Raw genomic sequence first — 25,214 nt, 5'->3', positions numbered from 1 at the left:
CTCAAAATGGCTCAGCTTCCAGGGGAAAAAAAAATGAATTAGTGGCATGAGGTACATACCGTGTTTAAAAATAGAGCCCGGCTTGGAAATGCCATTCGTTTGAGGGCCTTGGTTTCATTTTAAAATTGAAGTTTGTCAGAGGTTTTGTAACAAGTTTTTCGTGAGGGTTTAGAAGAAACTGGAAGAGACCAACTGGCAACACGTTTTATTGGTGGAAAAGTATTTCTTTGTTCTGGAGTAAACCACGTTACTCAGCGGTGTTTGGAGCTCGTTTTGCTTCTGGAGCCCGGGATGATCTTGGGTTTTGGACAGGAAGATTAGTGCTGGGAATTCATGTCAGAAGTCAGTTTGCACAGACAGCAGTACAATAGTCCTGCTGGCTGGGGACTCCTCAGAGTTCCAGTTCCCTGCTCGCTGTAGGATGTGTTTGATCCCAGGAAAACAGCTCTTTCTGCTCTTAGCAAGGAGAAGGATGTCTGGAATCGTCCAGGTGGTGATTGCTGGAGGTGTGTTTGTGCCTTCTTCTCTTCTGGGGTTGCACATGAGCTGGATCATTTACTGTTGCTCACAACCCAAAGAAACCCCAAACCCTTTGCCATGCTGCTGTAGAACATGTGGCTGGTGGTGTTTGACAGCTGAATTTTTTCCCACAAACCCCCCCATTTTCAGCAGGTGCTCCGTTGTGCAATCCCATTCAGAGTCACCCGGCCCCTTCCTGCCCTGCTTTTTGGCTGCTGCTGCTGCTCAGAAAGGGGCTTAAAAGAAGCTTCACAAATTACAGCTCATCTCTTTGGCCTTGTTTAAGTGTAGGCTTCCCCATGTGCTGCTTCCTCTTGGATCATCAGGAATTTTTAATCCGTGTGGATGCTGTTTGCAGAGGGCTAAACTCCAGGTTAAGAGTTCCCTGACAGAAGGTGCTCCTTGGTTTCATGCTGAGGTGGTGGCTGTGTGTTCTCAAGGTGGGGAGAGGAACAAGTACAGCTCATGTGGACACTGCAGAACACTTGTGACCCTTTGGAAAAACCCCAGCTGAAGTGACTGGGTGGAAGCTCAGTTAACTGTTTGAAACCTTCAGAACATCCAAAGCTTTGCCATTAAACGGGAAGAAGGTAGTGCTGAATTAAGTGCAAGCTTTGCTAGGACTGGTATTGGTTTTGAGTGTTTCCTTTCCAAGGAAAAATCCAGGTTCCTCCTCATGGCACTAATCCTGATGGGCTGTTGGCACTTGAGGAGTTCCCTCTGTGGGGTCTGCTCGTGGCTCTGGTGGGGACTCCTGAAAATCCTTCCCCTTTACTCTGCGGGTGCTTGGTTGGCCACGTGTCAGCTGGAGTCTTGAAGGGTGGTGAGTTTTGGAAATGCATCTTTCTAGGAATCTCTGCCAGTCAGGGAGGCCTTTCTGTCCTCAGGATAATTCCACCTGACTTGCAGTGCCTCAGTGAGCCGGGCTTGAGGGAGAGGATGAGGATACAGCCTTGAGTGTGGGGCTTATGCAACACTGGAACTGGCTCTTGCTGCTCAGTTCAATACGTGCACAAAGATTAGCTGGCTCTTGATGCCTGCTAGGCTGGGGTCAGCAGGTTTCTTTGGGACAAAACTGTGGTTTTCCAGTGGCCATCCAGTGCTACACTCCTATAGGACCTTGGTTTTACAACCAGCATAGTCTGAAGCACAGTGACTGCTGTAGAGACAGTGAGTATTTGTTAAATATCTTAAAACACTGTCTAGAGGAGGACAGAATTGTCTAATTTTAGAATTTCCGCTGTATTTTCCTCCTCGTAGGTTGTTTTGGACACCTAAATCCTCTTTGTTGTGCAAGCAATTGATACAATTTGCTCAGTAATAATATTGTTGCGAGAATGTGTTTCTTTAATACATTGTGTTAAACCCCTCCCCATGCTAAAAAGCATAAAGCCAAAACTAAACTTCAGGATGTGACAACTACAAAGTTCAAATATTATATGTAAAAAGTTTCTGTCTACCAAGTTTTTTCTGCTAGTTGTGAATCTCTGAGCAGTTCCTTGAATGAAATTATATTTTTAATGGATTAATGTTGTTGCCACATTAATTCTGCATAAGCTGACAAATTATACCCCTGGTACCTTAGCCTAGGGACTTCCCCTGCAACGGGTTTAAACATGAAAATGGTCCTTGTATAATGATCTAAAGGACAATAGTTGTGTTCTGACAAAGTGGGAGAAAAGGGAGGGAATAGGCAGATGAGCTGTCAAATCCCTTTATTACATTAGAGCCCAAAGCTGGTATCGTTACTCAGAACTAACTCCCTTTTAAAGCCCCCCTCCTCTCTGGTTTAAGTCATCTGCAACTTGGAGCTGCATGCAACGTGTATTTATTTACTGTGCCCAGTGGAGGGGGGGGATTCAAGGTTAATTATTGCATGGCTTTTTTGGGGGGAAAATGGGATGTAGCCTGGAGCGATTGCTGGACATGCCCAGTTCCTCATCCTAATCCCTGAGGTAGATGTGGGCTCCTTTGACTTGGCACTTGGGTGCAGGTTTTTCGGGATTAAAGCTGTGCACATCCCATGAGTTACTGGAAGGCTGATTTCTGGGCTGGAAGAAGGGAATTTGTTGGAAAACGAATTCCTGTAGAGCAGGATCTTTCCTGAAACACGACTGCTTTGTGGGTGGTTGCCTCTGCTTTGGGTTCTGTTAGTTTTTGAGCGTGTCTTAGGCCCAGGTTGATATTTCAGATGTAAACAAATGCTCGTTCCAGTTTCTAATTCAAGCCAGCATCCTCTCTGCTCCTGTCGTCATCTGCCTCGGTCGCTGTCTCGCCTGCGAGGCCCTGAAAGAAAAAAAAAACACAGCAGCAGTTTTGGAGAATGGAAGTAAATAATCTTGCAATTAGGCCCTGTATCATGCTGCATAAATCTAGGTTATCTTAATAACGATTTTTAGGCAACAGGGCTCAAGTAGTGGCTCGGTGATTCAAATGGTAATTGACTGTGCAGCTCAAAAATTAAACTCAACTGCTCTGTGTTTGGGATGATGACTATTGCAAAAGCTGGCATTGTTCCCTTTAAAGATGAACTCCCGGCTTCACAGCCCCAGCGTGCAGCAGTGCAGAAAAACTGCTTAATATCCAGTTTTTGGTAGTGAAGTGCTTAAGAAACGTCTTTATAAACTTAATTCTGCCTTTGTGGAGCGGTAGTAGAATAGCTTTTAATTGCATGATTAATTTTCTTAGAGGCCTCTGCTTAATTCATTGCATTGCCTGGGTGTATATCAGGCTAGAATTGAAGCAGTTGTGTATTTTCTGCTCTTTAATTTCTTGCGTGGGTGAGTCACAGAAGTAATGTCCTTTTTTTATACTAACATTTAAAGGAGGGAAACACTAGATCTCATCAGAATGAAATTATCTACTTGGGGCTTGCTGGTTGAGGAACAGTTTATTAGGATGGCCTTGTGTCTTGTTTTGCCACTTGCCATTATCTTCTCTTGGACTCAAATGAAGGTTTGATAAATCCATACAAATCCTGGTTTTTGTAGCTTCTGTTTTAGAAAGCTTTTTAAACGTGCGCCACATTTGTCCTCTTTGAAATTCCCTTGTCTCTGAAAGTTTTGGACGTTCTTTCAGGCTTGCAAAAAGTTGAGTCTGAGCCATTTTTCACTTCCTGTCAGTAAATATCAAAGTAGTGACTCTTCTGTGCTGACTTCTCATTGCTGAATAAAATTCTTGTATTTTTCTGGGGGTGTTTGAGGTTGGGATGTGCTTAAATACACGTTAAAGGAGACCCTGCCAAGTGGGGTGACGTGCTGGGAACAGGGAGACCTCAAACTCCTTCTTGAAAGGGTTCATGTTGAGTTTGGTTGGTGGGTTAAAACAGGTAAATTTGGCACTTCAGAAACTCAAACTGAGAAGTCTGGTCTAGTTGACAAGGTGGTGATGGGTCACAGGCTGGACTGGATGATCCCAGAGGTCTTTTCCAGCCTTGATGATCCGGTGAACCTGCACCACTGACCTTCCCCACTGGCACAGCTCTTGGTCCTGGGCCTCCCTGTGTTGCTGCAGCTGGTTGGGATGCCAGGGAAGGGAGGGTAAGATGGGATGCAGCTTGTTCCAAAATGGGAGCAGAAACAGAAGAACCTTCTTAACTGGCCTGTCTGCATGTTTCCATCTCTGGGAATCCCTTGGGATTGTAGGGTTTTGTTCAGTGCTGTAGATCTGCACTTGAGGTTGAGTTAGGGAGATGAGGCCCAATCTCTGACTTCTCAGCTGAAGAGTCCTTTCTGTCAAATTTTGTGTGAATAATACAAAGTTTGGTGCATCATTTGTTATGTTCCTGTTTGCTCTTAGTTTTCTTTGAATGGGAAGGGGCAGCTTTTTTCTGTCTGTAGTATCATCAGCTATTTTAGAGGGATTTCATAGAGTCATAGGATATCCTGAGCTGGAAGGGACCCACAGGGATCATCCAGTCCAACTCCTGGCCCTGCACAGGACACCCCAACAGTCCCACTATGTCCCTGTGAGTGTTTGTCCAAACACTTCTTGCAGCTCTGCACAACAGGCTCATGTTTCCTTTATTACCTGCATGCTTTTCTATATTTATGATTCCAGACCATTTTGAAATGAAAGTTTGAGGCATCCTTTTCTCAGCCTTTGTCAGAACAAGCTCTTCTCTAGAGCAGCCATCATCTTTCACGCTGCTTTTAGCACTTCTTGAATCTCTGCTGGGAGGTTTAGGGGGTTTTTCCCAATCTTAATAACCCCATTAGCTGTTCAGCAAAGCCTCCCTGTGGCTTAGGGCTCCAGGACACATTTCATCCACCTCACAGAGGAAGGAGAGGCTCTTGGTCTGGGAATACTTCCCAAATCAAGGTAGTAAGCAGGTCTAAAAGCCCTGCTATGGGATGGAACTGAATTATGGATGTAGACAACCTGGCAATATCCCCTTCAGGCATCTTTGGATTTCCCTCTTTGTACTGGGGGAATTTGAGTTCCCTTCCAGACCTGTTGTCAGCCCCATGACTCCATCTGGACAGGTTTGCCTCCTGGATAGGAAGGAGCTGCAGTTTTGTTGTTCCTTGTCTAGGTTGCTGCGTTTAAACTGCAAAGTGAAATCTGAAAAAACTAAAAAATGGGGGGAAAAAAGATCGTAGTTGAAATATGGAGCATTAAGGGGTTAAATGCATTTCTTCTAAACCATAAAATGTTTCAGCCACATCTGAGTTGGTCCCTTTTCTTGTTCTTTAAGGCACAGATGGTAGAGTTGGCAAGTGCAGCTGGCTGGCTACAAGGAATCCTCCTTTGCTCTGAAGAACTTTCTTCCTGTTCATTTCCTCTCTACTTCCTGATGATCCAGGCTCGTAGAAAAATAGTAAACTTATTTTGTGTTTCATGCTGGCTAATGGAAATGCTGCCTGTTGAACAGAAATTCATGCATGGGTCCAGTTTGAACAGCATATCTGCTAGGAAACTTTCCCAGATTGCTCTGGGTATATTTTCCCGTGTCTTTTGCTTTTTTGTTGTTGGTTTGTTTTTTTTTTTTGTTTTGTTTTAGGGATGCTGTCAAGAAAATGGCACTAATAGGAGCTTGGCCATTTGTCAGGGCTCTTAAATCTGTTTGAGGATGGAGTGTGGACACTTCTCCTAACACTCCCCCCGTAGCTTCAGGCTGTCAAGCTGTTGAACAGCAAGAACAGCGTGGGATTTTTTTTTTTAATCCTTGCTGTTGCTAGATGGACTTGTTTAAGCTGGACTTAAAGGGCTGGAGGTCACTCTTTCACGGCTGGCGGGCTCCTGGAGTCAGAGTTCCTGAAAATTGTGGGCAGATCCAGGCAACAAAGCAATTTTGGGATGCTTCAAAGGCCGCAGTGCCTCTGCTCCTGGGTGTCACTCTCAAAGGGATGTGGCAGTGCCAGCTCAGCCACCTCGCACCAGGAGGGCAGGGGTGACCCCCAGCTGGCAGCACAGCCAGCAGTGGCTGCCTGGGAGCACGTTCCAGCCCCAACTGGAAGGGAAAATCAGCACTCCTGGCAGTTGTGAAGCTTTGTTTCCAGGCCATAGGTGTAAATCTCCTTTGTTAAACGAGGTCTGTGTTGGGAAGGTGGGAACCGAGCGTCGGGAGAAACAGGCTTGTGGTGGTTTTGTTGGCAGGGGCTGGGTCAGGTTGTGCAGTGAGTTTTTAGCTCCAGAGCATGATTTGAGCAGTGCCATCAGTCACAGCTTCAGAAACACTCAGCTTGTTTTAAATTTCCTTCCTGAAGGAAGAGGAAGTCTGATGCCTGGTAGGTCTTCTGAAGCCTTTGGTTCAGGGTGATAGAATGGTTTGGGTTGGAAGGGACCTTAAAGCTCATCCAGTCCCACCCCTTGCCATGGGCAGGGACACCTTTCACTAGCCCAGGTTGTCCAACCTGGCCTTGGACACTTCCAGGGATCCAGGGGCAGCCACAGCTTCTCTGGGCAGCCTGGGCCAGGGCCTCAACACCCTCCCAGGGAAGAATTCCTTCCCACTATCCCATCTAACCCTGCCCTGGGTCAGTGGGAAGCCATTCCCCTTTGTCCTGTCACTCCAGGCCCTTGTAAACAGTAAATATTTATAAGACTGTAAAGGGCTCTGAGTTTTAAAGTTGTTTGTTATTTGCATTTTGATGTAAAATCTGTCCTCAGTGTTGGGTTTGGAAAGCAAAGCTCTGTGTAAATTCTGAAGCTCTGCATGCTCTGGCCTGCTTATAAAATAAGAGATGAGGTCATTTGCTCTTTGTTTTCCCTTTAAAGCCACCTTAATGAGTGGAGTGAGGATCCTATATTTGAAATATAGCACTTCATAAAATTGCTTAGAAATTCTAATGCCGTTGTAGTTTACTAATTGAGAATGTTGATCATTGCAAGAAAGGCTGCAGCTGTCTGTTCTTGTGGCTGTTTAAGAATTAAGAATTGGTAAATATTTCGGTATGTTATTTTGGCCACCTTCCATTATTAGGCAAAAGGCTGAATTTGTGAGCAGAATCAGTTATAGGACCAACATGAGTAATTTACTTTTATATCTCCATGTATGTGAAGTTGCAAGTGTATACTGCATATTCTTTAATTTGATCTTGGCATAGTGTGAATATATAGACAGCTATTTTTGAAAGTGATTATAACTGCTGATTTGCATAATGATCCCGGATTTTTCTCATAGCAACTGCAAAGACTGTCATCTTCAGCAATGTGGGAATGATTTCAGGCTTTAAAGAGCACTGTTTTGTTAAATCTCTGAGCAGCATTAGAGCAGAGGCATCTCTGAAGTGGCACATGGATTATTTGCTTTGGTCTGGTTTCAATATCGGCACTTTCTCGTTGTGGTGGTGGATGATTTAGCAAATTATTGGGTGTTTTGGTTTTAAGGTTCCTTGGGCACAGCACAGTGTCTTGGTTCCTGCAAAAGCTGCAGTTGGGTAGTTAGTGAGAGGTAGGAACTTGAGCAGAGGATGGTGTTTTGGGATTTTGTTGTTGTGTGTCCTGTGGCACCACGATATAAGAAGGATCTAAAGCTGTTGGAGTCCAGCCTCTAACTTCCAGGGGAATGGGTGTTTTAGGAAAGACCTACTTTGGCAAACTGTGGCAGGGTTTATTTTATGCTGTTTAAGGAAGCCCAGTTCAAATTTTGGTGGTTACAACTCTCTGGTTGACTTTGTTTTGTGTGTGTTGAACTGCCTCAGTCAAGGCCTGAGGCTTTTTCCGTTTTTGTTTGCCTGCCCTAAAAAAAACAAAACAAAACAAAAAAAACTTGGAATTGGTAATGAATTTGTTGCATGTTTTAAATGATCAGTTCTTCCAGATTTCTAAAATTAGCAGTATCATTACCAATTTCATGATGACTCAGAGTTCTCCCTTTGAATGGAAGCCCAGCTTCCAAGCTCCTGTGTAAGAAATCTCCTCTTGGTAGGGAATATCTTAATTTCAGCTTTGGGAATCAATGTTAAATTAAGTGAGGTGTGAAAAGGAGTGTCTGTGAAGTGTTGAGCGTGGCTGGTGATAGAATTCCATGAAGGTGATGTTCCCTGATGCTCCCAAAGCTGGTCTGTGCAATGATCATGGGCTGTCCCTGTCCCCGAAGAGGGATTTTATTGCCTGGCATGGGGATAAAAACATGCAGGAATTTCCCCTCCACTTGAGGCGAATCTTGGGATGGAAGAACTTGGGTTTCATGGCAGCTTTTCCAATTAAACGTTGAATCTTCTCTTTCTGCTCAGAGATTTAGATCGTGTGTGCAAACAGCAGCACCACTTCCACCCTGTTCTTCCATCTTATGGTGCTCCTTAAAGCCAAAGGCATTTCTTCAGTGGCTTGAACCAACAAAAGAGCTTCAAAGCCACATGTCAAGGCTGCCAGAGCTCAAGGAGAGTTTGGGCAACACTTCCAGGGACAGGGTGGGATCGTTCGGGTTTCTGTGCAGGGCCAGGAGTCACTCACACTCCTTGTGAGTCCCTTCCAGCTCAGGATATTCTGTATTGAGCACATATTGAAAAGACACAAAGTTATCTTGCCCAGCAGTAGGAATGCATTTGTCATGGCTGTTCCTTGCTTTCCTGGGGAGCAGAGGAAGCCTGGTGCCATGAAAGGGTGTCACTGGCTGGCAGGGCCGTGTCCTTTAGCACACAGGGGTGAGTCAGCAGTGGCGTGTGAACTGCATTCCTGCCTAATACTTTGAGATAATCACTGAGGTGCTTCAGGACGATTATATTTAGGTGGTGGAGAGATTGCCTCGCCTGGTTTTAAAAAAAAAAACAACCCAATCATATTTTTCTAAAATCAACCCCCCCTCCTCAGTGGGCTCCCTGTTGGATGTTTGGTTTTGAGAAGCCCTTGAGTTCTCGTGCTCTCAGGTTGCAAAGCCCCAGAGCGCACAAAGTGCTTTTAGTGAATCAGCATCACAGACTCACAGAATAGTTGTTGGGGTTGGAAGGCACCTCTGGAGATGATCCAGTCCAACCCCCTGCCCAGGCAGGGTCACCCAGAGCAGGTGACACAGGAACATGTCCAGGTGGGTTTGGAATGTCTCCAGAGAGGGAGACTCCACAGCTTCCCTGGGCAGCTGTTCCAATGCTCTGCCACCCTTCATGGAAAGGTCTTCCTCACATCAAGGTGGCCTCAGTAAATAGATCTTATTTTTTCCCCCCACACTGCCCCTTTTGAAGTATTTTTCCATTTTTTTTTCTTTACTGGGATATTGTGGAACACCTTTTGCAATACCCACTCTGCACTTAAAAAATAATTGTAATGATCCTGGTATGGTTTAAGGGACCTTAAAGCTCATCCAGTCCCACCCCTGCCATGGGCAGGGACACCTTCCACTAGCCCAGGTTGCTCCAAGCCCCGTCCAGCCTGGCCTTGGACACTTCCAGGGATAGGGCATGGTCAAGCTTAAGCATTCCTAGTGATTCCTGGTGGTGATTAGTCAAAGGTTGGATGATCTTAGAGGTCTTTTCCAGCCTAATTGATTCTGTGATTTAATTCTGCCCCTCTTTAAAAGCAGAAATGCCTGTGAGCTGTGCATGTGCCCTTGAGCCAGGGAGGGGAGAGGGGTCACAGGAGAGGCAGGATCCAAGCGGGAATTGCGCTTTCCAAAAGCCGGAGCCCGCCCCGGTTATTTTGGAACTTTTTATCTCCCTCTGCCTGCATGTTTTGAAGCTTTGGTGTTTGGACAAGTCTGGGAACCTGCTGACTGGAAAGGCTGCTGTTGAGATGTTCTCTTCCCTTTGCTTGGGGTGTCTGCTTCTCTTCCATCTTGCAGCAGCTGGGAATCCTGGAAAGTATCTCATGGCTCAGCCTCTGGGAGAGGAAAAGCATCTGAGCATAAACCACAGGCTGCAACGCCTGAAAAAACCCTGGAGTAAAGCTCACAAACCCAAATCTGAGCGAGTTGCAGCGTAATTTGGTGAAGTTTGGGCATCTATCTCACAGGTGATGCTTAACTGAGACTGGGGTTTGATGTGGTGTGTCAAAATGAATTGATTGTACCCCTGTTTTTTTTATTTTACCCTGCAGGAGTGCTTGTGTTCCACAGAGAAGTGCTGTGGAAAGCAGCCTGATATATTGGATTATTTTGCTGTGGTAATTTATATGGCCCTGCTGCTCAGGGTGGGACCCAAAAGGAGGTGCTTTGCAGGAGAAATGCTGGGAGTAGGGAGAAATCAGGTTGAAATCCAGGAGGAGGGAGTGATGTGTGTAGCTGAAAGCCAGATAATTCATTGTTAGCATAATATAGAACCAGTTTCTTCTTATGGCAAGGAGGAACTGATAAAATAGTGAAGACACTGCTAATTATATAGCACCTTTTGTTAATTAAGGAGGTGTGAACTGCTTGAGGAGTAAAATACCATCAGAGTGGTGTTCAAAGTTTGTTATTTGAAGTTATTACAAGCTCTGTAAGTTAAGCAATTTAATGTTTAGGGTTTTTTTTCCCTCCAGTGTAAGTGTTTTTTAGGGTTTGAGCAAGTACAGAATAAACTGGAGCCCAGCCACGAGCCCCTTTCAGCGTCTATATTTAAGGCAGCTACAAATATTTATTTCATTTACTCAAAAGCTTTCCTATTTTTCTCATTGTCTGCACAAATCATCTGTTGAATGGCCCGAGCAGACCAATGTCTATTAATACTTGGATTACAACACAATAAATGCTAATTCTTTTTTATTTTTTTTTCTGAGAGTACAAAACATTATTTCCGTGTATTCAGCTCTTAATGTTTTTCTGGAGTCTTGCAGTTCACGGTGTAAATGCAGAACTTGGTCTGTGCTGCTCTGCTGGGAGGGCTTGAGCTTGTGGGAATTCTGCAAGGGTGGAGGAAAGGAGTCTGTGTCCTACTTCAGGCTTTGCTTTGTGGACAACTAACTGGAATTTTAATATCTTGGAAGCTGCTGCAGTGTCTTCCATCCTGACGTTCCTCCTCTTTGCAGCTTTGGGATATTTTGACCGTAAAAACAGTGCTTGAAAGGGTGGGATAATTTAGGTTAAAAGGGCCCTCTGGAAACCACCTCCTTCAGCCCCCTTGTTTAAAGCAGGGCCAACTTCAAACATATCATGCTTTGTTCTTGCTCCTTCTAAAATTAGTTTGAGGAGGAGTATGTTAATGCAGCAGGGTATGGGCTGTTCGAGCTGCTGCTTTCATTTCTGGTTTGATTTGCAGTGAAGCTTCTTCTTCACTACATTATCATTTCTAATAACGTTTTAAACTTGGGAGTGCTTTCTTTATTGGAGTTATGTTAAAAAAAAATAAAAATCCGTGTATCATTTCACCACCAGAAAAATAAATACCAGTAATTCTCTAGCAGTTTACTGTGAATTCTTCAGAGATGTAAACTTACAGTTTTCTTATTTGCCCTTTTCCCTTAGCACTGATTTGTTTGGGCTGAGAGGTACTTTGCCTAAATTCTTTTATCCCAGGTTGCTTTTGGCAAGTGAATTGCAGGTAGTTCAGAGTAAGAGATGAGGATATTTTTTCAGAAACGGGTAATTGTTGGGGTTTTATTGACAAACAAGACACATAATCCTTTTCACATTCCCATCTGTTGTGTGGAGTCGGTTGGAGTTGTTGCTTTGACTTGGATACAGTTAAACATTGGATTAACATCCATTTAATGCTATTGCAGACATTTCACTTGCTTTACAAATATTTCCTTGACTTGCATATCCAGATATTTATCCAAACATAATTGCTATGGGCTTTCCTGCAGAGAGGCTTGAAGGAGTGTACAGGAACAACATTGATGATGTAGTAAGGTAAGGCTTTGTTTTTCTTTTCCTTAACTTATGAAACTGGAATATTCTTATATTTATGTTCTGCTAAGGAAAGGATGTGTGTTCTGACTGGTAGAAATGGCAAGATTTTTGCATCTTGTAGATGTTGCCTTATTAGTTTTCCTGGAAAATGTTGGAAACAAAGAAAATGATCTGTGGGTTGATCTCAAATGCGCATAATCTGCTTTTTTTAAGGTGAAAATTCACTTCAGTGAGTTGTGTTGGAGTAAAAAGGAGGTTCTTTGCTTTTAGAAAGACATGGGTCCATCACATTTCAGGATAAGTTTGCCCTTAAATTTTCTTTAGTTATTAATGAAGTGCATCATAAGTTAATTTTGAGTCAAAGTAGTAAATGTAGGTGACTTTATCTAAAGGCCTTTACTTTGGGTTGTATTCAATAATCATGGATGAGGAGAAAAATCAGCTAAAATTCACTATTGCTGCTAAAAACCCCTTCAGGTTGTCATTTTTATGATCAAATAAAGTCATTTGCTGTGAATTGCTGGCTGCAGCTGCAGGAGGGGTGCAGAGTGTTTTGGGAGCATCCTTGTAATTCTTTAGTCATCAACACCCAACCTGGAGAGTGCAGTGTGAGAGGCTGCATTAAAAACTAAATACTTGGGAGAAGCTGCCCAAAGTCTGTGTGTTTGGGATCCTAAGCTGTGGTTTTTTGGAGCCATGTGTGATGCTCTAGAGATCATCTGAGGCCATGAGCTCAGTAGCTCCAGGAGGGACATGATGTTTGGGGCTGGGGGTGATGCAGGAGGGTTTGCAGTGCAGTCAGGAGGAGGTGTGTCCGGGCAGGAAGGTGCTGCTCCCGGGTCTGAGCGTTTCTCCTGGTTGTGCGAAGGGTTTGTCGTTCCCACACAACATCCTTGGCTCTGGAGAGACATGGATTTGCTGGATGGACCACTCAGGGGTGAGGGATTGGCTGGGTGGCTGCACACACAGAGCTGTGCTTGAGGGCTCAGTGTCCACATGGAGAGCAGTGAGGAATGGGCTGATCCCATTCCCAGGGGATGGGGGAATTCTGCCCCTCTGCTCCATTCTCATGGGACCCTGCCTGGAATGCTGTGCACAGTTCTGGTGCCCCCAACACACAAAGGACATGGAGCTGTTGGAGCAAGTCTGGAGGAGGCCACCAAGTTGCTGAGGGGACTGGAGCACCTCCCCTGTGGAGACAGGCTGGGAGAGCTGGGAATGTTCAGCCTGGAGAGGAGAAGGTTGTGTGGAGACCTCCCAGCACCTTCCAGGGTCTGAGGGGGCTGTTCATCAGGAACTGGAGTGACAGGACATGGGGGAATGGGTTCAGATTGACAGAGGGCAGGGTTAGATGGGATATTGGGATGAAATTGTTCCCTGTGAGAGTGGAGAGGCCCTGGCCCAGGTTGCCCAGAGAAGCTGTGGCTGCCCCTGGATCCCTGGAAGTGTCCAAGGTCAGGTTGGACGGGGCTTGGAGTAACCTGGGCTAGTGGGAGGTGTCCCTGCCCGTGGCAGGGGGTGGAATGGGATGGGCTTTAAGGTCCTTCCAATCCAAACCATTCCATGGTTCTATGATCAGTGCACCAAAGTGTATCATCAGTGACCATTATTAACATGAAACTTCTTCATTAAAGCAGGAGAAGAGGGAAAATCTGAGGGTTTTCCCTGGCATCAGTCCTAATGGTTGCCCTTTGACCTGGCAACACACTTCCCCTTCCCTTTTTGAGGAACTGTACCTTTTGTTTTTAAATACCAACATACAGATCCGTAACATTCCTCTCCTACCTTTTGGGGGCTGTAAGAGCCTGGAATTCTCAAACAGGGGTGGAACTGGGTGGTCTTAAGGTGCTTCCCAACCCATAAAGCTCAGCCTCTGTAGGCAGCTTTCATTGCCAGCAGTCAGAGCCACGTTTTCATGAAGCTGATGGGGGCTTTGCATCTGCTGAGTGAAATATCTGTTCCCTGAGGGGCTCCATCTTTGGGAATTGTGGGATAGGGGCAAAGGCTGGATTTAAAATAAATCCTGGAATGGTTTGGCTGGGAAGGGGCCTTAAAGCTCATTTCATTCCAACCCCCTGCCATGGGCAGGGACACCTTCCACTAGCCCAGGTTGCTCCAAGCCCCGTCCAGCCTGGCCTTGGACACTTCCAGGGATGGGGAGTCCAAAAAAACCTCTCTGGGCAACTCATGCCAGGGCCTCACCACCCTCACAAGGAAGAATTTCCTCCTAATATTTAACATGGGAATAATCCAAATAAATAACAATAGGCAGCAGTCTTTGAAGGCCCTCTTTTATTCCCAGCATTGATTTCAGTTGCTTCTGGGTGAAGGAAAATACATTTTATTGAGTACATAGATATGTCTAAAATAGACTTTTGAAAGAGAATGCCTATCTAATTATTAAGCTGTCCATAAACACTCTGATCAAAAGGAGCAGTGATCACCTAAAAGCATAATCAACCAAATTAAGATGTGGAGAGATGTAAATTAAGTGGCTGTAGGGAACTGGATGCTGAGGTAGTGATATGTTTGTTGCCTCCTATTTTTAAACAAGAATAAAATGTGATAATGCAGCATTTTCCACGTTGCACTCCTCATCTGCTCCGGTCATTTTTTATTGTGGAATTATTTTTCCAAGAGCTTTTTATGAGAAATTCAACGTTCTTGAGCCCCGGAGCAATTGGCATCGAGCCAGGATCCACCAGTGGGCTTTTTCTGACTATCCTGACAAATTCCAGGCTAATCCTGCATGAGAAGTACGACCTGGACTGCTGGCAGTGTCACTCGGAGAGGTTTTGGCTGGAATTTTGTCCTTAGGAAAATGCCTTCTCCTCCTCTCTGTGGATATTACCGGCAGAAGCGGAGTCAGCTCTCCTCGCTCTCGGCTGTGTGTTAAAGGAGCAGGAATATCTCCCAAAAACAACTCTCCACATCCACCATCTTCCTCAGGCTCTCCGAGTCTGCCAGGGGGAACCAGCAGGAGTCCTGGGATATGTTTTCCTGGCGAAATTGGAATCTCCCCCCCGACGCCGCGCGAGGAGCATTCACATCTGTTCCTGTTTTAACGCCCGGCTTTAACCACGGACTTCTTCTGGGCTCTTCTGGAATATTATGACTGATAACCAGAGCTTGTTTTTGCTTGAGCTTTCCAGGATTTTAGCAGCTAGTGTTTCTTTTCAATTCGAACAGCATGTTCTGTCATGGCTAATTAAATTCCTCCTGGCTGATGTGCAGATACACACTGTTGATGATGTTAAGTGTAAACATTTGTATGTTATTCCTTCTTGCACATTGCCAGGTGACACATCATATATAATCACGGCAATTTTGATGAATCATGTTTGCAGTTTGGCTCGCCGAGGCTTGTATGGGAAGTTGGGTTTTTTTGTTTTTTTTTTTTGTTTGTTCCAAAGTGAGCTTGGAAATGAAAGGAGTGTGAAAAAGTGATCTCCCTCCTTCCTTTCAGAACCCACAATATCACCGGGGACAGACTTTGGTGGCAAATAATGGCCGTTTAAAATGGGATTAAAAGGAACGGTTCAGGCTGCAGTTCGAACACAAAAGTTACTTTAACTGCTCTTTTTCGTGGTGGCACTGAAAATATTTTGCATAGATGATGAAATGGGAAGTGTTTACAGATCCCTGGTGTGATCAGTGCTTTCTGCTTTTCAAAATAACCAGCCCTTCCTCGGTTTAACACAGTGATCTGCAGGTATTTCAGGGATTAGAAAACCAGTCCATACAGTAAATATTTCGGTTGCAGGCCAGATCTTGGTTTTCTGAGTTGCAATAATCATTTTATCCATGTTGCTGGATTATTTGGATGAGTGAGGCTTTGAGGCACTGCAGGGAATGCAGAGCTGCACATGCTGGGTGGTGCTTTGAGGATGCTGCAAATTAAGGTCAACATTATTGCAATGTATATTAATACACGTTTTGTTTTTTCTTTCCTTCCTACTTAAGGTTTTTGGATTCAAAGCATAAAAACCATTACAAGATATACAATCTGTAAGTATGCTCTTAGAGATGCATTTTCCCAAAATAATGACTTCTAAAAATAGCTTTGGGGGGGGAGTGCAAGTGGCTTCTTGTTGCTGTCCCGAAGCGGAGCTGGGGATGTTTTGCACATTTCTTAAAACAATTAAGGCTGATTGAGAGCACTGGTACTTCATTTAGAGGAGCTGAGCGAGGTTAAATGAAATGCTGGGGTGTATTCATATTACTTGAACGCTTTTAAATGACTTGGCACCCAGCCCATCTGGAGCTTGTACCATGTGATTAAAAAGTGAAAAGTAATTCACAGCAGGCTTTCTGTTCGTGTATTAATGTCCAATTGCCAAATGAATATTTTCCTGGGGTTTTTTTCTCTGTTTTTGGGTTGGGTTTTTTTTTTTCAATCCAACTCCATTGGTACCGTGGCTCTGTTTGCTTCCTCACTCCTCTTGTCTGTCCCTATTTATTACTTTAAAAAAGCTGTTGGAGCGATGGGTGATGGTTTCTCACTTCTCCAAGTGCAATGTTTTTCCTCTGAAAATTTAGTTATGCAGAAAGCTGTTATTGTTGCTGTTCCCTGATCAAATTTATATGTTAGCTTAGGCTAATTTCATTTGTATAAATGATTTGGTGATGTCAGCTGCTGTTGAAAAGTAGGTCGTGGTTTTCCTACCCCTCATCTTTTTCCTAGAAAACTAAATTGAAGATTGATTCTCTGAAGTGCTACAGTTTTATTTTTATTTTTTTTAAATGAATATGTTTCCAAATATCTGCAATTAATGGAAAAAATTACTGTAGTCTGGAAATCCAGGCAATGCATGACACTGTAATCTGTCAGTCATTAAAAATAAGTATTTAAAAATGAGGATTTAAATCTGCCTCTAAGTTAGCTGAAGGATTATGCATCAAGCAGCTCTGTTTCCTGATGTTGGGGAGAAGTGACAGTAGAAACTGAGAAACTGTATTTTGATTTTTGAAGTTTTCTGGAGGGTAGGATGGGACAGAAAACACATGGACATAAAATACAGTCAGTGGCCATCTTTCATACAGTTTAGGAGCAAAATTGTATTTTTCAGCTTAGAAGCCCTCCAGAATGTTATCCTGTGAATAAATGGATACGATTTGTGGGAGGAGGTTGCTGTGTGTAAACCAGGCTTGGTCAGAAAGCAGGATTTTAGTAAACCTGATGTGCATCTCAGCAAGTCGCTCCTCGGGGAGGTGGTGCCTGAAAAGTTTCCACTTGGTCTGCCAGCAACCTCATTTTACTTAAAAAAAAAAAAAAAAAAGTAAAAAAGGGCAAAACCCAGTCCCCCAGCCCTACACAGGAACAGCTTTAAAGTTTGTGAGTGAGAAGAGCTGTGATGAGCCAAATGCATTTGACATTTACATTGCTGGGACGTGTGTTTTCAGCTGTGAAAAGGACTTGTCCAGGTGTGCCAAAGGCTTTTGTTTGCAAGCTCTTTGTATAAAAATGGATTTCCCTCTTGCTGACCTTGAAAACAAATAAAACTTCCTAAAATTACTTGCCCTCAGATGAAAAGTTTTGGAGGGTAAAATGTCCTGTTAAAGTGTGAGGGGTTTTTTTTATTACCCAAGACGTGGATAAATTGCAAATGAAGATTTAAGTGATTTACTTGGAAAGTGGAGCTTTTAAACTGTGCATCCCCATGTGGAGGGACCAGATTATCTCTTAGATCCTTTTGCAGGCAAGGTTTATACACATAAAATGCCATCAGGTGACTTGTTGCAGTGTGTTTGGTGAGGAGATGGGAGGGAACTGCATCCATCAGGTCTTCCAGAGAACTTCATCTCTTCAGCTGAAGCTGTAAATAATCACCTATTGTCTGTGTCTCAAAGAAGGAGGTGGGAGTTCAGAGGAGCTACGTGATCATAGTCAGAATTATTTCAAACTGTCACGGGGTTTGAGTTCCCTTAAGGTGGCTGTTCTATGAAGTTTGATTTAAAAGGATTTAGAGATTTTTCCAAAATTATATCAGTTTATGCCACATCCTCACATCTTGGCTTTTTAGCTTCCTTGCCAATGCTTGAGCAGGTTCGTTTTGCTCCTTGTTTGTGTGGGTTCTCTCCTGTGTTCCTTTAACCCTTTGCTGTTTCTCAGTGTTCTTTATTTGTATTCATCCCCTTTCACTTCACGTGCTGCCAGATTGTTACCTCCCCTTCTGGAATCCTCTCCATCTCCTCCAGGGTGTTTCCTACAGGCAGATGGTTGAAGGAAGGAGCTGTGATGAACAGTGTGGATTTTATGTGCATGTTTGTTCCTCTGGGGCAGAGGAAGCCTGAAGTCCTGTTGGCAGTGGGATCATGATTGATCAGGAAGGTGCCTGGCAGCCCTTTGGTGCTTTAAACTCCCTTTCATCCTAGGGAGGGTTATAAGACCAACCCACTCCTTACCCCCAAAATGCAAAGAAATATTCAGGTTTCATCTGGAGACCTGACTATTACAGGTGTTTAAAAAAAAAACCCAAAATGCTTTTGAAGTGTTAAGTGCCTCCAGCACCCCCCAAAGTTTGTGTTGGTGGGATCTCTGCTGCAAATACACAGGATTTTGGTGCAGCTGTGCCTGGAACTCTGCATTTGGTTGTGTTCAGCTCCCAGAAGAGGGCACAGAGAGGGCCATGGCTGTGTTCTGTGCTCGGTTTCTATCCTTGATATCAGCAAAACTATTTCTTATCCCTCATGGTATTTGACTTGATACTCTCTCAAACTTCACATTTTGAAGGCTGCCCATATGCAGATTAATTTTTTTGTGTGTGTTTTGAAGACTTTCATCTCTTCCTACCTGTTTGAACTGGGTGTTTCTTTAAAAGGAAGCAGGAAACCTCCTTGGATAAGATGCTTTGTGTTAACTGCTTTGCTTCCTAGCAGGCTCAGCTTCCAAAGTGCAGGTGCTGAATGGTGACTCCATCCTGGGGGAGCATCCTGCATCCAACCTTTCTTCTCCAAGGGTTGAGTGCAGATAATGATTTTGGGAGTCCCATCTACCTTCACCTGTGTCAGGTCACTTCTGACCCAGGCAAAATGTCAGCCATGTGGTGGGAGCTGTAAAAGCTGCCAGAGTTCTCCCTAGATGAGGGTAGAGTGGAGAAGGCTCTGGAATGCTGAGAAAGGGAAGCACTGAGAGCACATGTAACCCCAGCAGAGCTGCCTCTGTCTGGTGTGTGTCTCGTGGACAAAGCTCAGAGCAGCTCTGTGAGGCTCCAGTTACAGTCACAAGTAGGAGCCCAAAAGTTTCCGTGTCTAAAAGTGTCAAGTCAGCTCCATGTGACTCCAAAGGCTGCAGTCATAACACACCTGGGGAGGAGAGATGAGTTCATCCCAGTCCTGAAACTGGTGTGGGGATTGGAGTCCTGGGAAGAGCAGAGGTTGCAATCACAGCAGAAGATCTACGTGTGCTTCATCTACTGAAATGACTCCTGGCTGTTGTGTTTCAACCTGGGGTCCTGTTGGTTCATAGAATTACAGGATGGTTTGGATTGGAAGGGACCTTAAATCTCTCCTCCTTCCACCCCCTGCCATGGGCAGGGACACCTTCCACTAGCCCAGGTTGCTCCAAGCCTGGTCCAAGCTGGCCTTGGCAGGATTCAAGGCAGGATTGTTCTTCTTTTCCTTTCTGAACTGAACTTTCACTCCCATCATTTGGCCTCAGAGAGCAGCTCCAAGGAACATTGCAGGGGCATCCATTCTTGCCTTCTCTCCCTTTACCCCAACATCTGATCTGGTTGTTCCCTTACATGTGCCATTTGGGCTGGTTTAGAGCCCAGCTGATGGAGTTCTGTCTGATCCCTGGGGTTTGTCACCCTGCAGGATTTGCTACTCCTGCTACTATGGGTCTCTTTGAGTTGTGAGAGGCACTGATGCAACTCCAAAGTCCTCAGAAATGTGCCATTTTCCAGAGCCTGGGGGGGAGAAACTGCCTGACTGGCATTTTAAGTTCACTTAAATTCAAGAAGCAATGCCAGATGTGATCTCTGTGAGAATATTTGGTGGAGCTTTCAGTTGTCTGTGGTGGTCCTGAAACACCCTCGTGATCCCCATCACTCCTCTGTTGCTGTAGAGGCATCTTAATGTGTGTTTTGAGTTCAGGATCAATGGGATGAAGGTCACAGCTGTCTGCTCTTCATGTGTTTGGGAGCATAAAGCTGCTGGAGTGGCTGGAGCTGTTAATACCACAGGTTAAAAAGTAATTATATATTGCATTACTTGGGTGAATTGTGTCACGTTGATTAAACATACCAATGGACTACAGTTAGCAGAGGGTAAGTTTTGCCTTTCAGTAAAATAACTTGATATTTTAGTGAGCAGTTTTATCTGTCTGCAGCAAAGCAGTTTTTCTGTGTGTGACCTCTAGCTATAGTTTCAAATCCTAAAGGTGATGGGCGCACAGGATTTTCCCAGCTGTGTGTTCCAAGGTGTGACAGATGTTGGGAGTGCCTCAGAGACTTGAACTCTTGTCTGTTTTTCTTTTTCAGATGTGCTGAAAGACATTATGACACCGCCAAATTTAACTGCAGAGGTATGTTTTTACTGTTTAATGTGTGTCCTCTTTAAACTTGAGTGAATGAAGGGCTAAAGGAGGAGCTGATGAATAGTCATGTAGGAGATCTGGGCACCAGGAGTGATGTCAGATTGCTTTGAGTCATTGGAAAAACTTGCTATGTTCTTGGTGCTTTCAAAAAATTGTTCCTGACAGTTAAAGATCAGGACCTAATAAGAAATGTACTGTTGCAAAGATCTTTGCAGAAGGGGTTGTAGAGAAGTTTCAGTCCAGTTCAGCGAGCAAACTGATTGTACAATTTCCATGTGAAGCTTTGGAGGAGTCTGGTTCTTAGGAAGAATAAAAATGGAGAACACTTAAGCCACCGTCACTGTTTGTATAAAGCAACTTTTTGAAGATCTGACATAACCTTCAGATGCTTAAAAAAAGAATTCATTCCTGTGTGGTGCCTCTTAGGGATGAGCTGGGTTTTGGACACTTTGCAGAGCTACTAAAACCAGCAGGGAAACTTTCAGGAGGGCCTTTTGACCAGGTCTTTGGTGAGAGGATACTGATATGCCTGTTGTGTCAGTATTAACTCCCCAGGTAATGAATAAATACAGATTTACCTTCATTCTTTGGGCAGAGGAACTCTCTGGGCACAGTGGTAGAGCTGCCTGGGGAGATGAGGAGTTCTTTTGTCTGCACAGTTGTAGGAGATGACCAAATTTTGGCAGCGTGGGCTAATCCTACATCATAGCAAGAGCTCCAACTTCTTTTTTTATTTTTTTAATTATTATTATTTTAAACCATCCTTCCAGTTATAAAAGAGGGGTTTAGAATGTGACCAAAATATAATTGGCTGCTTTAATGTGTGAGTACAGAAGGACTGAAATTGTCATGTTGAAGCCATCATCACTTCTGATTTGCTCTCACTGTGCTGAATGACATGTCCTGAAACCTCACTCCATATATATAAAAACCAGGAAAAAAAGTATTTTAAGATGTGCTTGAGCAGTACTTTGGGTGAGGAGAGAAAAGGCGTAAATGAAAAGGACGTGGTTCTAATATGGCCAGAACATATGTTTGCTTTAATTTATGCTTTTTGATAGGGAGGTGTCAGATCCCTTCACTGTCAATCCCAGCCCAAAACGTTGTTTGTGACAGCACCTTTCACAGCTCCTCTGCACATGGAGCATTTTTTTCCTTTTCATCCCTGAATTAGTTAACCTTAGATAACCAAACTGGTGACTCAGGACTTCCCTTAGCAGAGGAACAACAGCTCTACTTTGAAATCCCCTGAAGTGAATTAATTGCAGAGGGAACTTCTTACTTGTACGTTTAGCATGAAACACCAGAGTAGTTCATTATTCACCTTGGATGCTCTTGCATCAAATTAAACCCTAAAAAGGGTTTAATCATCTTCATCTTCTTTGGGAATTTGCTTTCTGTCCCAGGTTTTTGCAGTTCCCAGAGTACTTCTGTGCTGGAAATTACCTTCTGCTTTGCCACAGACTTTCCTTTTTTTTTTTTTCCACTCCTTTCCGTGCTGTGGGATTGGAGAGAGTGATCAGGCCCACGCTCCAGTGGTAGGAATCAAAATCCATAGAGGACCTTCTCAAGGGCCAGCTCGAGGCTGGTGAAGTTTAATGTTTCCTTCCTCTTAATCCCCCCACAGCATCACAGGGCACCCATTTCATCTGCAGCTCATTCCACCTCTGAAGAAATTGCCACGAGGTTTGCCTTTGATCCCAGACCTTGGAGAGCACCTTCAGCATGCTGTGACTTCTTGGGATTTTTCAGGCTGTTCTTTCAGGACTGTTTTACTCCCTTTTCCATGGGAACCTTTCTGGCTGTAATTACAGTAGACTCAGAGTTGGATGGACAAATCTGCAGCGTTTTTGCAGCTTCTTTTCTTAGGGAATTCTAAGTAAATTCCTGCTTTCATTTACATCTGCAAAAAATGGCATCTCTGAGTTCACATAAAACAGTCGTTCGGGGAGTCTTCGGATCTGCCATGTGGAAAAATTTATTAGTTGTGTGTTCATGCTGGTGAACCTTTGTTGTTTCTTTAGCAAAGATTATTCACTTTGTTGGGCTTCCCTGTTTGGTCTTCTGGGAGAAGTGAATAAACTGTCCTTCAGCCTTGTGCTGCAGTCATTTAGCAGTTCCATAACTTCATCCCTCACTTCTGCTCTTTTTAAGTCCTTGGGGATTCATCAAAAGGAGCCTTGTGTGTGTGACCAGAGAGTAGGGCTTACGAAACAAATGCAGACCCTTGCCAAAAAACGGAATGTATTCATTTTTAGCCCAGAAAAGGAAATGGTGTTTCTAGCTGAGAATTTTTTCGGCGAACCAGAGTTGTGTTTATAAGATCCCAAGGCAGATGGAGAATTGGGGTGCACTTCATCAAGTGCCTTCTCCTGGTGAAACTAAAACATCCCTTGGAGTTCTGCTGGTCAGCCTGACATTGTCTGTCATGTGATCTGAAGTGGTCGAAGTCTGGGTGCTTCTCTCTGCTTATTTGTTGCTCTCTTGAGTTCCCTTTCATTTCCGGCGTGAAATTCTTTCCATCTCCAGATGGAACAAAGTGTGTGTGTGTGTGAACACACCCATGTGAGAAAGGAGGACTGCAAACCCCACAAGGATTGCCAGTGTTTTAGATGGGATTTCTCTTTTGATTACCCTTTTTTTTTAAATATGGAAATGGCAGGTTTTTGTTTCAAAGCACCTTTGAGAGTTTGTTCCCAGTGCAGACCCAACTGTGCTCAGTTATTTTTCAGCAAAATTCCTGTTGCCTGCCCGGTGTCTGAGGTCTGGCCCTATTCTCTCTCAGCAGGTAGTTTAATTATTGCTGGAGTAATGGGTTTCCACAAGGCTATTCTTTGTGCCAGCACGCTCTGAAATTCTAGAAGATTCCTGTTGCAGAGCCTGTGCCACTCATTTCAACAGGGGTGTGAAATAGTTGCTTCATGGAGCAGGATTCTTATGAATTACTAGAGAAATGTCTGCAGTGCTTATAATATACTGACTAATATTAGAATAAAAAATAGGTACCTGTATGTAAATTGGGGGGGGTTACTTAATAAGTTAATTTTTATGTGTTTGTCCCAGAGTTGCTCTGTCTGAGCTTGCTGCATTCCCCTTGGACGTTCTGATGAATTCCTCCTTCTCCTTGCAGTTGCACAGTACCCTTTTGAAGACCATAACCCACCACAGCTGGAGCTCATCAAACCTTTCTGTGAAGACCTTGACCAGTGGCTGAGTGAAGATGACAATCATGTTGCAGCAATCCACTGTAAAGCTGGAAAGGGACGAACTGGTGTAATGATTTGTGCATATTTGTTGCATCGAGGCAAGTTTTTAAAGGCTCAAGAAGCCCTAGATTTCTATGGGGAAGTAAGGACCAGAGACAAGAAGGTGAGATACTCCCTGTTCTTCTGTCCCCCTCCCTGTAACTTGATGCTTTTCCTCCTCGGGGTCATTTTGATGCTCCAACCCTTAAAGAAATACTTCCCATCAGTTGTGATACCTGGTTTGATTTAGCTTTAATATTAGCAGATCAGTGCAGTTATAAATGAAAAAGCTTTCCTAAGCAGCAGCAGCAACTAGTCACAACACCAAAACAGCCTGGCTTTTCCATCTCCTGTTCAAGAAGACCTGGACAGTCTGTTTTAAATAGCTTTTTCAACAGAGTTCTGCTGTGTGTTACATCAGGTGGACAGTCCACGAGGGAACTTTCTCGTTCAGCATTTTCGGCCCAAATAAGAGGATTATTCCAGCTTGTTTTGCCTGAATGGATGAGCTGTTCATCTCCTCAGGTTCTTTTAACTTCTGTGGTGTTGTTTGGAGATGTGTAGGCATTACAGTTGAATATCCCTACTGTAGGAATATACTGGCATGTTGTTGGATGCCCCTTTTCAATAGAAGGGTAGTTAAGGACCTTTCTGGCCTTGTTATCCCTCATTAATGGGAATTTAACCTCCTTATTTGAAATCTTCTCCAAAGATGATAAGTTGTGAATTGCAAGGTCACTTGAACAAGCTTCCCTGCTCATCTTTCATCATTTCCTTGAGTATGTTGGTTGAGCATCCCAAAGGGATCATCCCAGCAGGGCAGTTTTTCCGTCTCCTCAAGTACAGAGCTCTCTCTGTTCCTGTAATGTTTGCACAAAGTATTAATTTCACAGTGTGAAGACCTCTAAAAAGCAGAGCTTCGTGTCTGAAGGCTCTTGAGAGCAGAAGTGGCACATGAGGAATTCTGGGATTTGGCTGTTAATTCACTGGAAGGAGCAAGGAGCTCCTTAGTTTGCTCCCTGGGCAAGGTGGAGCTGTTATTCCTTGGGCTGCTGGGTTGGTTGTGGTGTAACACCAGAGCAGAGATGCTGTCAAGGTCTCCCATCAGAACTTTGAGGCTTTTGGTGAGAGTCCATGCCTAGGGATGAGTGGTGTGAATAAACACAGTAGATTCCTCCTGCTGATGAGGGTTATCTCAAGAGCTGGATAAAACAGCCCTGAAGAAATGCAGGGTAAAAAGTGTGTCGTGCCTCAGTTTCCCTCTTGGAAAAAGGCTGTATTCCTGCACATCACTGTGGTGGGATAAGGGCAGCTGGGTGTTCATCAGTACCCCAGTGATACCTTGGGCAACTTGGACATAAGGGAACCTTAGTAAACAGGAATAGTGAGAGCCTTGTTTAGCTTTACTCTAAATACTGTCTGTAACCAGCACTTTGTTTTGGTTTCAGTGTCTCTACTGGAAGAGTTGACTTTTTTTTTTATTTTTTTTTCCCTTCCCAGCTCCACTTGAGCATGGTTATCTTGATGTGGCCAGTGGGCAGCATTTGATTCACATAATCCTTCAAATAGTGTTTATAAACAGGTATTCCAGTGCAGGTTCTGGGAGCCTTTTCCTCCCTTGTGGCCCATATTTCAGTGTTATATGTCAAGTGCTGCTCTCTGATTTGCTCATTCACCACACCTTTATATAACTGACTTCCTGAAT

General features: G+C 44.1%; 1 protein-coding gene across 1 annotated transcript in view; it reads left to right on the top strand.

The window, feature by feature from the left end:
• PTEN (phosphatase and tensin homolog) overlaps positions 1 to 25,214 on the top strand; it is a 46,547-nt gene that overhangs the window by 3,569 nt on the left and 17,764 nt on the right. The window contains exons 2-5 of the mRNA XM_027693062.1: positions 11,641 to 11,725; positions 15,689 to 15,733; positions 20,209 to 20,252; positions 23,395 to 23,633. Of these exons, the coding sequence (XP_027548863.1) occupies positions 11,641 to 11,725; positions 15,689 to 15,733; positions 20,209 to 20,252; positions 23,395 to 23,633 (413 nt within the window). The remainder of the gene's footprint in view (positions 1 to 11,640; positions 11,726 to 15,688; positions 15,734 to 20,208; positions 20,253 to 23,394; positions 23,634 to 25,214) is intronic.

The sequence above is a fragment of the Neopelma chrysocephalum genome, unplaced genomic scaffold, assembly GCF_003984885.1.
Source record: "Neopelma chrysocephalum unplaced genomic scaffold, ASM398488v2 Primary Assembly neopelma1_89, whole genome shotgun sequence".
In the NCBI taxonomy this organism is placed as follows: Eukaryota; Metazoa; Chordata; class Aves; order Passeriformes; family Pipridae; genus Neopelma; species Neopelma chrysocephalum.
Note: the sequence above shows the minus strand (reverse complement) of the source record. Positions and strands in the feature narration are given on the sequence as shown.